Source organism: Ipomoea nil, unplaced genomic scaffold (genome assembly GCF_001879475.1).
Source record: "Ipomoea nil cultivar Tokyo-kokei standard unplaced genomic scaffold, Asagao_1.1 scaffold2827, whole genome shotgun sequence".
Classification (NCBI taxonomy): Eukaryota; Viridiplantae; Streptophyta; class Magnoliopsida; order Solanales; family Convolvulaceae; genus Ipomoea; species Ipomoea nil.
The window spans coordinates 751,705-766,115 of NW_017619255.1; the positions used below are offsets into that span (position 1 = coordinate 751,705).

General features: G+C 34.9%; 1 protein-coding gene across 1 annotated transcript; it reads left to right on the forward strand.

Moving 5' to 3' along the window:
• Nucleotides 1-11,735: 11,735 nt before the first annotated feature.
• On the forward strand, nucleotides 11,736-13,013 carry LOC109159437 (protein pleiotropic regulatory locus 1-like). Its single transcript, XM_019307548.1, has one exon. The coding sequence runs from the start codon at nucleotides 11,792-11,794 to the stop codon at nucleotides 12,962-12,964; it is 1,173 nt and encodes a 390-aa protein (XP_019163093.1). The 5' UTR covers nucleotides 11,736-11,791; the 3' UTR covers nucleotides 12,965-13,013.
• The last annotated feature ends 1,398 nt before the right edge of the window (nucleotides 13,014-14,411 follow it).

A 14,411-nucleotide genomic window follows, 5' to 3' on the forward strand; every position in this document is an offset into this window, starting at 1 on the left:
CAGATTATTTCAACTTTCACCAACCGGGCGAAATCCATCGACCGGTCAAAACGCGCTCCACATCGGCGGACACTCGAGTCACGCCACCGATCGGGGAAGCCAGGAGCTCTCAGCATCATTCCCCGATCCGTCCAACTTCTGTCCACTATTGCACCCACTCGTGCCTCGAGCGCACAATAGTGTGGGGGCTGGGATTAATGAAGTATCGGTAGGCCCATATCGTTCGGAATATCCTGAACATGGGGCTTACTTATTTTCGAAGAATTCGTCAAGACCTGGAGACCGGGTAAACTTGGTCGGGAGGTCGATATAATGACGAGTATACTTTCAAAAAATTCGTCGAGGCCGGGGGATCGGGTAAACTCGACCGGAATGGCCCAATATGCGACGAGTTGTCAGATGTTCGACCAGGCCATAAGGCCATAAGGTCGGGCGTTAACGATCGAATATTGCGAGACCGGGCCTAAAGGCCAGGCGGTCGAACGATTGTGGTCGATGTGTGTAAATTAAAAAACAAAAGGGAGATGGAAGACGAGCAACACAAGTTGAATAAAAAAGCAAATTTTATTAATGAGCAAAAGGTGCCCGGTACAAATCGGGACCGGGCTCCCGATCAGCGTTCTTTACAAGAGAAGGGAGAAGACTAAGACCTAGCCTACTTCTTCGCTTCTTGAGCTCGGGCCGCCGTCTCTTTCCCGCTCGAAGTGGCCGCCGTTGATGCCCCGGGCTCGGCCGCCTTTGCTTTTGGGGTAAAGGGAGAGGGACCGGGATCGGCTATGTCCGGGGGCAATGCTGACAAGACCAGCTGGAGGTCCTCAGCATCGAGAGCCGCTTCCAACCGGGTGCGAGTTCGTTCGAGCATTTTCTGCTTCCCGGCTGTAAAGGCCCACTTTCCGAACGAGACGATTAGCTCGTTCCCGATCTCCGTTCCCCGAGCTGCTGTGAGGAAGGCCGTGCCCGAGTCCTTGTCCTTGAAGACATTTTGCGCCAATCGGCTCGGGTCGTTGAGCTGGGCCTTCAGCTCTTTCGCCTCCCCGATCGCCCGGCTGGCGACCTTATCCGCGAGGACCCGGTCCTCGTCGCCTTTCTTCAAGGCCTTCTGCAGCCTCTCCACCTCGGCCTGGAGGTCCTTAACCTCCTTCAGGCGGCGTGCGGCCGTCTTCTTGTGGTGGTCAGCTTCCTCGGCCAGCATAGCTCGACCTTGAAGAAGCTGAGCGGCTCGGGAGATCTGCAAAACGAAAAATCACTCGGGATTAGCCCGATCAAAGACACTTCAAACAAAAACGTTCAGCGGAGAAAGGCTTACCTCAGCTAGGTCTTGGCCGATCCGCTCGGCCACCTGGGTCGGGGTCATCTTCCCCAGATCTTCTTTGGCTGGCCCGGCATTGCCGATCCGGGCCAGAATGGACAGACCATCCTTCTCTTGCCCGACCGAGGGGCTCGGGCTGCGTTGCTCTCGGCGCCGTTTGAGGCTGCCCGTCTCGGCCACCCCCCGATCGGTGACCTTCTCCTTACCCCGGGTGACCAAGACGTCAGAAGGCTCGACAATAAAGCCCTCGCCCGTGGTCACGGTCGAGGCACTTAATGGTCGGCCTGAGGGGATCTCCTTCTCCCCGGACGGCTTCGTCTTGGCCTTCTTCTTGCTGCCAAGGGAGATCTTGGCAGGCGGGGGAAGAGGAGCGTCGTCGTCACCGAACTCGGCCATAGCTGCAAACAAAGAAAACACAAGTTAGATGGTTCGAGACAATAAGCTAGGTCGGGAAAGGCAGTTCGAGTTGAACCTTTCTTCTTTTTCGACCGCTTGGCGACCGTTACGCCCATCGGCACGGGCAGATACTTCTCCCTCAGCTCGTATATGGGGGGCGGGAGTTTCGCGGCCTCGAGACTTTCTGCCGTCCGGAAAATAGTGTACTCATGAAGCTCGCTCGAGATCCGAGCGACTATATCCTTAAGTGCCTGAGTCTCGGCCGGCACCACTTGCTTCCTGAAATGGCTGCTCCAGGTGCGGTCGACCGGGAGGATCCAGGGGTCGTACTTGATGGAGAAGATCCTGTTCTTCCACCCCCTATTGTTCCCGGGCAGGCCTTCGATGGCACACATGTCTGCTCGGGATTGCAGCATTAGGAACCCGCCCCCATAGCGGCCCGGGAGGACCTTGATCTGGTAGATGAAGTTGAACAACTCCATCGTGCACTCGGCCTTGTGTCGGGCGCAAATTTGTGGGAAACAGGCAAGGATCCGGTGCGAATTGGGGCAGATTTGAGCCGGGACGACTTGGTAATAAGCAAGAAAGGCCGTCAAGAGGGGCGGGAAAGGAATGGCGATCGGGGTCATCAGGGAGTCGTAATGCATCCCGATCCACTTGCCCCGATGCCTATCAATGATATTCCCTAGGCTCCGGCTCGTATCGAACTCTACCCGACCACGGAGTATTGCCGCAATCCGAGCGGCTTCGCCTTTGGTCAGTAGACTCATTTGTTGCTCGACATTCTCGCTGTTCAAGAATTCGAGCTCGACTGCGGGTGCGGCCGGCCCGGCCGTGGTCTCTTCGGTCTGCTCGGGGGTGTTTTCCCGATCACCCCCCCGAGAATCAGCTTCCGGGTAGTCCCCAACTACCCGGGTAGGCGTTTCCCTAACGCCTTCAGTCGGTGAACCCCGCCCACTTGACGTGGTTCTCTCTTCTTCCTCTTCGCTCGAGCTCCCTGATCCGCTCGAGCCAGAGCTTGACGACCCAGAGGAACTTGATGCGTTGTTGTGCTCGACAGATCGCTCGGGGGCTGGCTCCGGTCGGGGACTGGCTTCGGGAGTATAAGACATGATGTCCACTTCCTCGTCGCTAACATACTCGACCTCCTCGTCATAGTCCGCGATCGAGACGTTTTGACTGTCAGAATCCGACATCGCTCTACCTAAAGGTCGGTCGGAAGTTAGTGTAAGGCTCGGGAAGTTAGCTCGAAGTTAGTACTACCCTACTTCTACGCTAAGCGAAAAATAAAGAAGAGAAAGAGTAAAGAGCTAGGAGCTTACCGAGTGAAGAAACTTTGAAGAGGGTTTGAAGTTTGCTTTGCTTGATCGGATAGCTGATCTGCTGCTCGGGACTCTCTGAGGGTACCGACTGCTTCAGAAGATTGAGGAAAGTTCAAATGAGGGCCTCAAGGGCCTATTTATAGGAGAGCATTTAGGCCGGAAATGAGTCAACTTGCGTGACACGACCCGCGCTGATTCCGAGGCGACTGATGAGATCGCCGAGGCCGGCAGAGGCCGACACGTGGCGAAGAGGAGAATGACAGCTGGCAGGTCGGTCTGGTGGCCGACGGTTGGCCTTCTTCATCCCGTCCAGTTTTTTCCCGGACGGTCAAAAAGGCCCGGGCTGGGGGGCTCTTGGTAGGGAATATCCCGACCGACATAGCTCCACCACGACCGGGGTACCTTTGTCCTTTTCTCTTTGTCTTTGCAGGTAACAGGTCGGGCTCCTTATGAAGAACCCGGTCGGGGTTTGACCGGGTGTTGCCCGAGCGGCAGTGTCAACCACCGAGCGGTAGCCCTTCGGCGAGAGAGCTGATGAAAGACACGTGGCGGCTCCCTATGACGACAAACAGGGCACCCGGGAGGATGACACGTGGTGGCTACGTGGAGAACATGCCGAACGCCCGGACTCTTGTCTCCGGCACAGCGGCTATAAATACCCACAGTAGCTACAGTGTAGGGGACTTTTGGACGATCGATAGGTTGTTGTTAGAGCATCCCGACCGCAGTCAGTCGGTACTCAGAGCAACCAAGTAGATTGTACTTAGGGCCTTTACCGTGGTCAATAAAGACTTTATTTGCTTTATTTGATCTCGTGTTCTTTCTATTGCTTACGTAATTAGCAGTATCAATATGTATATATTATAGATTATAGATTGTATTACACTATTTTATGATATTAGAATAGAATTTTAAGGCAGAATTATTGTACGAATTGGAAAGTAGAAATCAATATATTTTATTAGGAAGAGATTTTTTTTAGGAATTTGGCGGGAAGTTAAAATTTCAGGATTTTGTTTTTATATATAGTATAGATTGTATTACACTATTTTATTATAATATTATAATAGAATTTTAACATAGAATTATTGTACAAATGGGAAAGTAGAAATCAATATATTTTATTAGGAAGAGAGATTTTTTAGGAATTGGGCGGAAAGTTAAAATTTCAGGATTTTGTTTTTATATATAGTATAGATATTATAGATTATAGATTGTATTACACTATTTTATGATATTAGAATAGTATTTTAAGGCAGAATTATTGTACGAATTGGAAAATAGAAATCAATATATTTTATTAGGAAGAGAGATTTTTTGGGAATTGGGCAAATTTCAGGATTTCGTTTTTATATATAGTATAGATTGTATTACACTATTTTATAATATTAGAATAGAATTTTAGCGCAGAATTATTGTACCAATGGGAAAATAGAAATCAATATATTTTATTAGGAAGAGAGATTTTTTAGGAATTGGGCGGTAATGTTAAAATTTCAGGATTTTGTTTTTATATATAGTATAGAAAGTATTACACTATTTTATAATATTAGAATAGAATTTTAACGCAGAATTATTGTACGAATTGGAAAGTAGAAATCAATATATTTTATTAGGAAGAGAGATTTTTTGGGAATTAGGCGGGAAGTTAAAATTTCAGGATTTTGTTTTTGTATATAGTATAGATTGTATTACACTATTTTATAATATTAGAATAGAATTTTAACGCAGAATTATTGTACGAATAGAAAAGTAGAAATCAATATATTTTATTAGAAGAGATATTTTTTAGGAATTGGGCGGGAAGTTAAAAATTTCAGGATTTAGTATTTATATATAGTATAAATTGTATTACACTATTTTATAATATTAGAATAGAATTTTAACGTAGAATTATTGTACGAATGGAAAAGTAGAAATTAATATATTTTATTAGGAAGAGAGATTTTTTAGAAATTGGGCGAGAAGTTAAAATTTCAGGATTTTGTTTTTATATATATATATATATTATAGATTATAGATTGTATTACACTATTTTATGATATTAGAATAGATTTTTAAGGCAGAATTATTGTACGAATTGGAAAGTAGAAATCAATATATTTTATTAGGAAGAGATTTTTTTTTAGGAATTTGGCGGGAAGTTAAAATATCAGGATTTTGTTTTTATATATAGTATAGATTGTATTACACTATTTTATAATATTATAATAGAATTTTAACATAGAATTATTGTACAAATGGGAAAGTAGAAATCAATATATTTTATTAGGAAGAGAGATTTTTTAGGAATTGGGCGGGAAGTTAAAATTTCAGGATTTTGTTTTTATATATAGTATAGATTGTATTACATTATTTTATAATATTAGAATAGAATTTTAAGGCAGAATTATTGTACGAATTGGAAAGTAGAAATAAATATATTTTATTAGGAAGAGAGATTTTTTAGGAATTGCGCGGGAAGTTAAAATTTCAGGATTTTGTTTTTTATATATATAGTGTAGATAGATTGTATTACACTATTTTATAATATTAGAATAGAATTTTAACGCAGAATTATTGTACGAAAGGGAAAGTAGAAATCAATATAATTTATTAGGAAGAGAGGTTTTTTAGGAATTGGGCGGAAAGTTAAAATTTCAGGATTTTGTTTTTATATATAGTATAGATTGTATTACAATATTTTATAATATTAGAATAGAATTTTAAGGCAGAATTATTGTACGAATTGGAAAGTAGAAATCAATATATTTTATTAGGAAGAGAGATTTTTTAGGAATTGCGCGGGAAGTTAAAATTTCAGGATTTTGTTTTTTATATATATAGTGTAGATAGATTGTATTACACTATTTTATAATATTAGAATAGAATTTTAACGCAGAATTATTGTACGAAAGGGAAAGTAGAAATCAATATAATTTATTAGGAAGAGAGGTTTTTTAGGAATTGGGCGGAAAGTTAAAATTTCAGGATTTTGTTTTTATATATAGTATAGATTGTATTACACTATTTTATAATATTAGAATAGAATTTTAACACAGAATTATTGTACTAATGGGAAAGTAGAAATCAATATATTTTATTAGGAAGAGAGATTTTTTAGGAATTGGGCGGAAAGTTAAAATTTCAGGATTTTGTTTTTTTATATATAGTATAGATAGATTGTATTACACTATTTTATAATATTAGAATAGAATTTTAACGCAGAATTATTGTACGAAAGGGAAAGTAGAAATCAATATAATTTATTAGGAAGAGAGATTTTTTAGGAATTGGGCGGAAAGTTAAAATTTTAGGATTTTGTTTTTATATATAGTATAGATTATTGTACGAATTGGAAAGTAGAAATCAATATATTTTATTAGGAAGAGATTTTTTTTTAGGAATTTGGCGGGAAGTTAAAATATCAGGATTTTGTTTTTTTTTATATATATAGTGTAGATAGATTGTATTACACTATTTTATAATATTAGAATAGAATTTTAACGCAGAATTATTGTACGAAAGGGAAAGTAGAAATCAATATAATTTATTAGGAAGAGAGGTTTTTTAGGAATTGGGCGGAAAGTTAAAATTTCAGGATTTTGTTTTTATATATAGTATAGATTGTATTACACTATTTTATAATATTAGAATAGAATTTTAACACAGAATTATTGTTCGGGAAAGTAGAAATCAATATATTTTATTAGGAAGAGAGATTTTTTAGGAATTGGGCGGAAAGTTAAAATTTCAGGATTTTGTTTTTTATATATAGTATAGATAGATTCTATTACACTATTTTATAATATTAGAATAGAATTTTAACGCAGAATTATTGTACGAAAGGGAAAGTAGAAATCAATATAATTTATTAGGAAGAGAGATTTTTTAGGAATTGGGCGGAAAGTTAAAATTTCAGGATTTTGTTTTTATATATAGTATAGATTGTATTACACTAGTTTATAATATTAGAATAGAATTTTAACGCAGCATTATTGTACAAATGGGAAAGTAAAAAATCAATATATTTTATTAGGAAGAGAGATTTTTTAGGAATTGGGAGGGAAGTTAAAATTTCAGGGTTTTGTTTTTATATATAGTATAGACTGTATTACACTATTTTATAATATTAGAATATAATTTTAACGCAGAATTATTGTACGAATTTGAAAATAGAAATCAATATATTTTATTAGCAAGAGATATTTTTTGGGAATTGGGCGGGAAGTTAATATATCAGGATTTTGTTTTTATATATAGTATAGATTGTATTACACTATTTTATAATATTAGAATAGAATTTTAACACTCGCATGGACGTAGCTCAATGGTTTATTGGGTAGTACTGGTGGTAAGAGACCAAGGTTTGAACCTCGGCGGTGGCAATGTGGGTCATGATTCATTGTGCGCATTGGCAGTTGGCCTTGCCTACTAACCTATTAGTCACCCAGGATTTTGTTTTTATATATAGTATAGATAAGTTAAAATTTCAGGATTTTGTTTTTATATATAGTATAGATAAGTTACACTATTTTATAATATTAGAATAGAATTTTAAGGTAGAATTATTGTACGAATTGGAAAGTAGAAATCAATATATTTTATTAGGAAGAGAGATTTTTAGGAATTGCGCAGGAAGTTAAAATTTCAGGATTTTGTTTTTATATATAGTATAGATTGTATTACACTATTTTATAATTTAGAATAGAATTTTAACGCAGAATTATTGTACGAATGAGAAAGTAGAAATCAATATATTTTATTAGGAAGAGAAATTTTTTAGAAATTTGGCGGAAAGTTAAAATTTTAGGATTTTGTTTTTATATATAGTATAGATAGATTGTATTACACTATTTTATAATATTAGAATAGAATTTTAACGCGGAATTATTGTACGAATGGAAAAGTAGAAATCAATATATTTTATTAGGAAGAGAGGTTTTTTAGGAATTGGGCAGGAAGTTAAAATTTAAAGATTTTGTTTGTATATATAGTATAATTGTGTTACAATAATTTATAATATTATAATAGAATTTTAACGCAGAATTATTGTACGAATGGGAAGTGGAAATCAATATATTTTATTAGGAAGAGAGATTTTTTAGGAATTGGGCGGAAAGTTAAAATTTCAGGATTTTATTTTTATATATACTATAGACTATAGATTGTATTACACTATCTTATAATATTAGAATAGAATTTTAACGCAGAATTATTGTACGGCTGGGAAAGTAGAAATCAATATATTTTATTAGGATGAGAGATTTTTTAGGAATTTGACGGAAAGTTAAAATTTCAGAATTTTGTTTTTATATATAGTATAGATAGATTGTATTACACTATTTTATAATATTAGAATAGAATTTTAACGCAGAATTATTGTACGAATGGGAAAGTAGAAATCAATATATTTTATTAGGAAGAGAGATTTTTTAGGAATTGGGCGGGAAGTTAAAATTTCAGGATTTTGTTTTTATATATAGTATAGATAGTATAGATTGTATTACACTATTTTATAATATTAGAATAGAATTTTAACGTAGAATTATTGTACGAATGGGAAAGTAGAAATTAATATATTTTATTAGGAAGAGAGATTTTTTAGAAATTGGGCGAGAAGTTAAAATTTCTGGATTTTGTTTATATATATATATTATAGATTATAGATTGTATTACACTATTTTATAATATTAGAATAGAATTTTAAGGCAGAATTATTGTACGAATTGGAAAGCAGAAATCAATATATTTTATTAGGAAGAGAGATTTTTTAGAAATTTGGCAGGAAGTTAAAATTTCAGGATTTTGTTTTTATATATAGTATAGATTGTATTACACTATTTTATAATATTATAATAGAATTTTAATACAGAATTATTGTACAAATGGGAAAGTAGAAATCAATATATTTTATTAGGAAGAGAGATTTTTTAGGAATTGGGCGGGAAGTTAAAATTTCAGGATTTTGTTTTTATATATAGTATAGATTGTATTACACTATTTTATAGTATTAGAATAGAATTTTAACGCGGAATTATTGTACGAATGGAAAAGTAGAAATCAATATATTTTATTAGGAAGAGAGGTTTTTTTGGAATTGGGCGGGAAGTTAAAATTTAAAGATTTTGTTTGTATATATAGTATAATTGTGTTACACTAATTTATAATATTAGAATAGAATTTTAACGCAGAATTATTGTACGAATGGGAAGTGGAAATCAATATATTTTATTAGGAAGAGAGATTTTTTAGGAATTGGGCGGAAAGTTAAAATTTCAGGATTTTATTTTTATATATACTATAGACTATAGATTGTATTACACTATTTTATAATATTAGAATAGAATTTTAACGCAGAATTATTGTACGGATGGGAAAGTAGAAATCAATATATTTTATTAGGATGAGAGATTTTTTAGGAATTTGGCGGAAAGTTAAAATTTCAGAATTTTGTTTTTATATATAGTATAGATAGATTGTATTACAATATTTTATAATATTAGAATAGAATTTTAATGCAGAATTATTGTACGAATGGGAAAGTAGAAATCAATATATTTTATTAGGAAGAGAGATTTTTTAGGAATTGGGCGGTAATGTTAAAATTTCAGGATTTTGTTTTTATATATAGTATAGATTGTATTACACTATTTTATAATATTAGAATAGAATTTTAACGTAGAATTATTGTACGAATGGGAAAGTAGAAATTAATATATTTTATTAGGAAGAGAGATTTTTTAGAAATTGGGGGAGAAGTTAAAATTTCAGGATTTTATTTATATATATATATATATATATATTATAGATTATAGATTGTATTACACTATTTTATAATATTAGAATAGAATTTTAAGGCAGAATTATTGTACGAATTGGAGAGCAGAAATCAATATATTTTATTAGGAAGAGAGATTTTTTAGGAATTGCGCAGGAAGATAAAATTTCAGGATTTTGTTTTTATATATAGTATAGATTGTATTACACTATTTTATAATTTAGAATAGAATTTTAACGTAGAATTATTGTACGAATGGGAAAGTTGAAATCAATATATTTTATTAGGAAGAGAGATTTTTTAGAAATTGGGCGGGAAGTTAAAATTTCAGGATTTTGTTTTTATATATAGTATAGATATAATATCCTTAACATATTTTCATATATTTTAATAAATTTAAAAATTAAAATAAATAAATAAGATAACGGTATCATATATAATTACATGATTTTAAAATATTAACTAAAATCTTGAACTTGAGAAACAAAATTATTTTATATGCTAACATAACATAATAAAAATAAAAAAATATATAATTACAAAAATAATTCTATATATATATATATATATATATATATATAATAAACTAACATAACCAAGATTATCTTACATTACCTAAGATTTTGAAGGGAATCACATTCCCTTCAAAATCCTATGTGGAGGGAATGTGACATTCCTGGGGAATGTTAGATTCCCTGAGATAATGTGAACCAAACATAGGTATGTGAGCTTTGGAATGTCACATTCCCTTGGTTATGTTATATAACCTGAACCAAACGGCCGAATCTAACATTCACAGTAATCTAACATCCAGCAATCTAACATTCCCTAAGGTAATCTGACATTCCGTGAACCAAACGACCCCTAAGTGTATATTAGGCATACAATAAGTAAGCGGACGAAAATGCCCTCCATTTTAACGCTGAGTTGACGGAAAACTTAATGGAGGACCAAATTATGTGAGTTTTTGAAAGTCAAGGGACTTAGATTTGGTGTAATTAAAGCCTTAAAGATCAAAATGTAAAATTGAGAATGAGCAATAGTCGATGGACCATTTTGAGAAAAAACTCCATGACAAAATAAGGGTTTATACTTTATACTGCTAATTTCATTCCTATTCCCAATATAATTATATGGAAAAATGGCACTTTTTCCCCCTGAGTTATATACCTATAGCATTTTTTCCCCCTAAATTATTGAAGTGGATGTTTTCCCCCCTGAAATGTTAAATGGACATATTTACCCTTAAACTAAATATTTAATTTATTTTTTTCTCCAACAAATTATGATCATAATTTGGTTCAAACTAAACAAACACTATAGCAACCAAACTGAAATATTCCAATTACAATTTAGAATCGAAATTCGATATTTAGAGTTTATTAAAATCGTGAACTGGAATGGACGGTTCATGTTCCGAACTGAAAAAATAAAATACATTTATTGTTGAATTTAGACTATTTTAAAATAAAAAATAAAATTTTAAAATAAAGACAGTTCAAAATCGCGAATCAGATCCGGAACCGCCGGTTCACGGTTCAAGATTCAATTTTTTTGATACATAATTTTAATAAATTGACATTTAAATATTGGGTTCTAGATCTGAATTATAACCGTAAACTATTAATTCGATTGCTTTAGTATCCGGTTCAATTCAAACCGAACCGTGGTCATCCATACGTATACGCAATAATTTGTTGAAGTAGTAAAATAAATAAAATGTTTATTTTAAGGGTATAAATGTCAATTTAATATATTAGGGGGAAAAAGCACCACTTTTAAAATAATTGAGGGGCTAATGTGCTTACCTAAATAATTGAGGGGGAAAAAGTGCTATAAGTATATAATTCAGGGGTAAAAAGTACCATTTTCCCTAATTATATTACTCTCAATTTCCATAGAATTACCCCATTCCTCTTTATAAAAAGGCCATTAACAGGCAAGAAGAAAACCCTACCCGAACCTCTGTTCTTTAGGGCTCTAGCAAGCTAGGTTTCTGCAAATATGGATTCGGAATTATCAGTAGAACCTCAATCTTTGAAGAAACAGAGCTTCAAATCTCTGGAGCGCGCTCCTCTCGATATATTCTCTCCTCTCCACGGCCACTTCTCCCCTTCCGATCCGCTAAATCTTGAGTATGGAGCTATAGCAAGCAAACCAGCAATTTATGGTCATCCTTCAAATGCCCTTGCTCTTCCAGGTCCACAAAATGGGTTTTCATCAGAAAGCAGGAACCTTTCTACTGCTGCAACAATGGAAAGAACACCAAGTAAATGGAAGAATTACAGGGTGATTAGTGGGCATTTGGGTTCGGTGAGGTCTATTGCAGTGGACCAAAGTAATTTATGGTTTTGTACAGGCTCAGCTGATGGGATTATCAAGATTTGGGATTTAGCAACTGGAACGCTAAACCTCACTCTTATTGCCCATATGGAACAAATAAGAGGCCTTGCTATTAGCAATATAGAAACCTGCGTATTCTCTGCCAGTGATGATAAACAAGTAAAATACTGGGACCTAGAACAAAATCAGGTGATTCAGTCTTATCATGGCCATTTAAGTGGCGTCTATTGCTTAGCTCTTCATCCCAACATTAATGTCCTGCTCACTGGGGGTGGTGATTCTGTGTGTAGGCTCTGGGACATCAGAACCAACATGCAAATACATGCTTTGTCTGGGCATGACAACACCGTCTGCTCTGTTTTAACTCCCCAAATGAATTATCAGGTCATCACTGGATCACATGATTCAACTATAAAATTATGGGATCTTAGATATTTTAAGACTATGGCAACACTCGCACACCACAAGAAATCTGTGAGGGCGATGGCTATGCATCCAAAAGAGGATACTTTTGTGTCTGCCTCTTCTGACAACATAAAAAAATTCAACCTCCCCAGAGGAGAATTCTTGCACAACATGATTTCTCACCAGAAAACAATCATCAATGCAATGGCGGTTAATGACGAGGGTGTTATGGCTACAGGAGGTGATAATGGAAGCTTGTGGTTCTGGGATTGGAGGAGTGGCCACAATTTCCAGCAAGCACAAACTATTGTTCAACCTGGGTCACTGGAAAGCGAAGCTTGCATCTATGCACTCACCTATGATGTAACTGGTACAATGCTTATTACTTGCGAGGCTGACAAGACTATAAAGATGTGGAGGAGAGGATGACAATGTTACCCCAGAAACTCACCCTCTTCACCATCATTTTAATAAGCAACATTACTAGTAAAATATATATATATATATATATATATATATATATATATATATATATATATATATATATATATATTTTATGCAACTAGTAATTATATTTTTAAATATTTTATTTGAACAATTTTGTTACTATAAATTTTAGTGTTCAATATTGTTATGAATTTCTTATGAAATAGTTTTTGTTGTTATTGTTGATGCTTGTTAATAATATATATAGAAATTTTGAAGATAGGATTTTAGGATTCTGTGGTTTTAATATGAGAAAATGCTGGCACAATTTATTTTTATTGGCTAGATTGGTTTTATCTTCCTTCCTTCATTTGTAGTTAGTGCTGGATTGGTGAAAGAAAAGTTGTGAGGATTAATTAAAGAATTGAGTGAGGATGGTTTTGTTTGGTCTCTAATATAAATTTTCATGGTATTGTATGTTTAGTGCTGGTAGGATTTTTGTAATAGGTAGATGTTAAGATATGGTGCTTGATGTGTACAACAATTGTTGTTGCTTACTAAGTTAGTCTTTTGGCTGAAAATACAAGATGCTATTTTCTCCAAACCATAGAGCTCAAAGACGAATGGTGAGGCAGAAAAATATGTTTAAGATGTCTGATAATTAAATACTCTGAAGTTCTATACTATTCCATTTCTTATTAATCAACTTTTTTCCTTTTTTTTTCTGCTTGGAAGGGTTATAAGATTGAATATTTTATCTGTTTTTTCAGTGTCATTAAGTGGATTCACCGTACCATTGCATTTTGGTTTTATGTCCTGAACTATGTTTCGAATCAAATTTAATTAATATATTTTGAACAATTCAGTTTCACTCTAAGTATATGGGATTACTCACTCATAAATTATTAAACTATCAAATCTTTTCCTTGGACTTAAAATGTCTTCAATAGGAATTGTAAGAATGCTGTGAACAGATGTATATGTTCATGTATGCTCACAGAAGTTTATTGAACAAATACTTTCTTCTTCACTACTACTACTACTACTATTATTAATCATTTTTTAATCTCTTCTTGGATCTGTGGGGTGTGGATATTCTCTCATGTAGTGAATGGTTATTTGTCTGCAGAGGTACATAGTTATGATACTTTTTTTCTTGGTAACTTCTATGCTGGTTTTGCAGTGATGGTATATATCCGTTTTGAACTTTTGATTTATTTATTATACTCTAATTGCCCGATGTATAGCTAATAAGGTTTGAGTTGAGCTGTTAGAGGAATTTTCTTATGGATTTAAGCTTCCTGACCAGTTTTATGTATGCTGTTTCCCAGCTTGATTAGTTTGTTTGTCTTTGCAATTCCGATTCACAAGTTGCAACTTTTAAATTATGCTTAAATAGTTAAATGGATATATGCCACTTTTGGTTTTGCAACAACTGAAGAAAAGGTAG

Bases quoted from the DNA above. Each gene is read 5' to 3' on its own strand.
- LOC109159437 (XM_019307548.1), top strand. From the start codon at position 11,792: ATGGATTCGGAATTATCAGTAGAACCTCAATCTTTGAAGAAACAGAGC.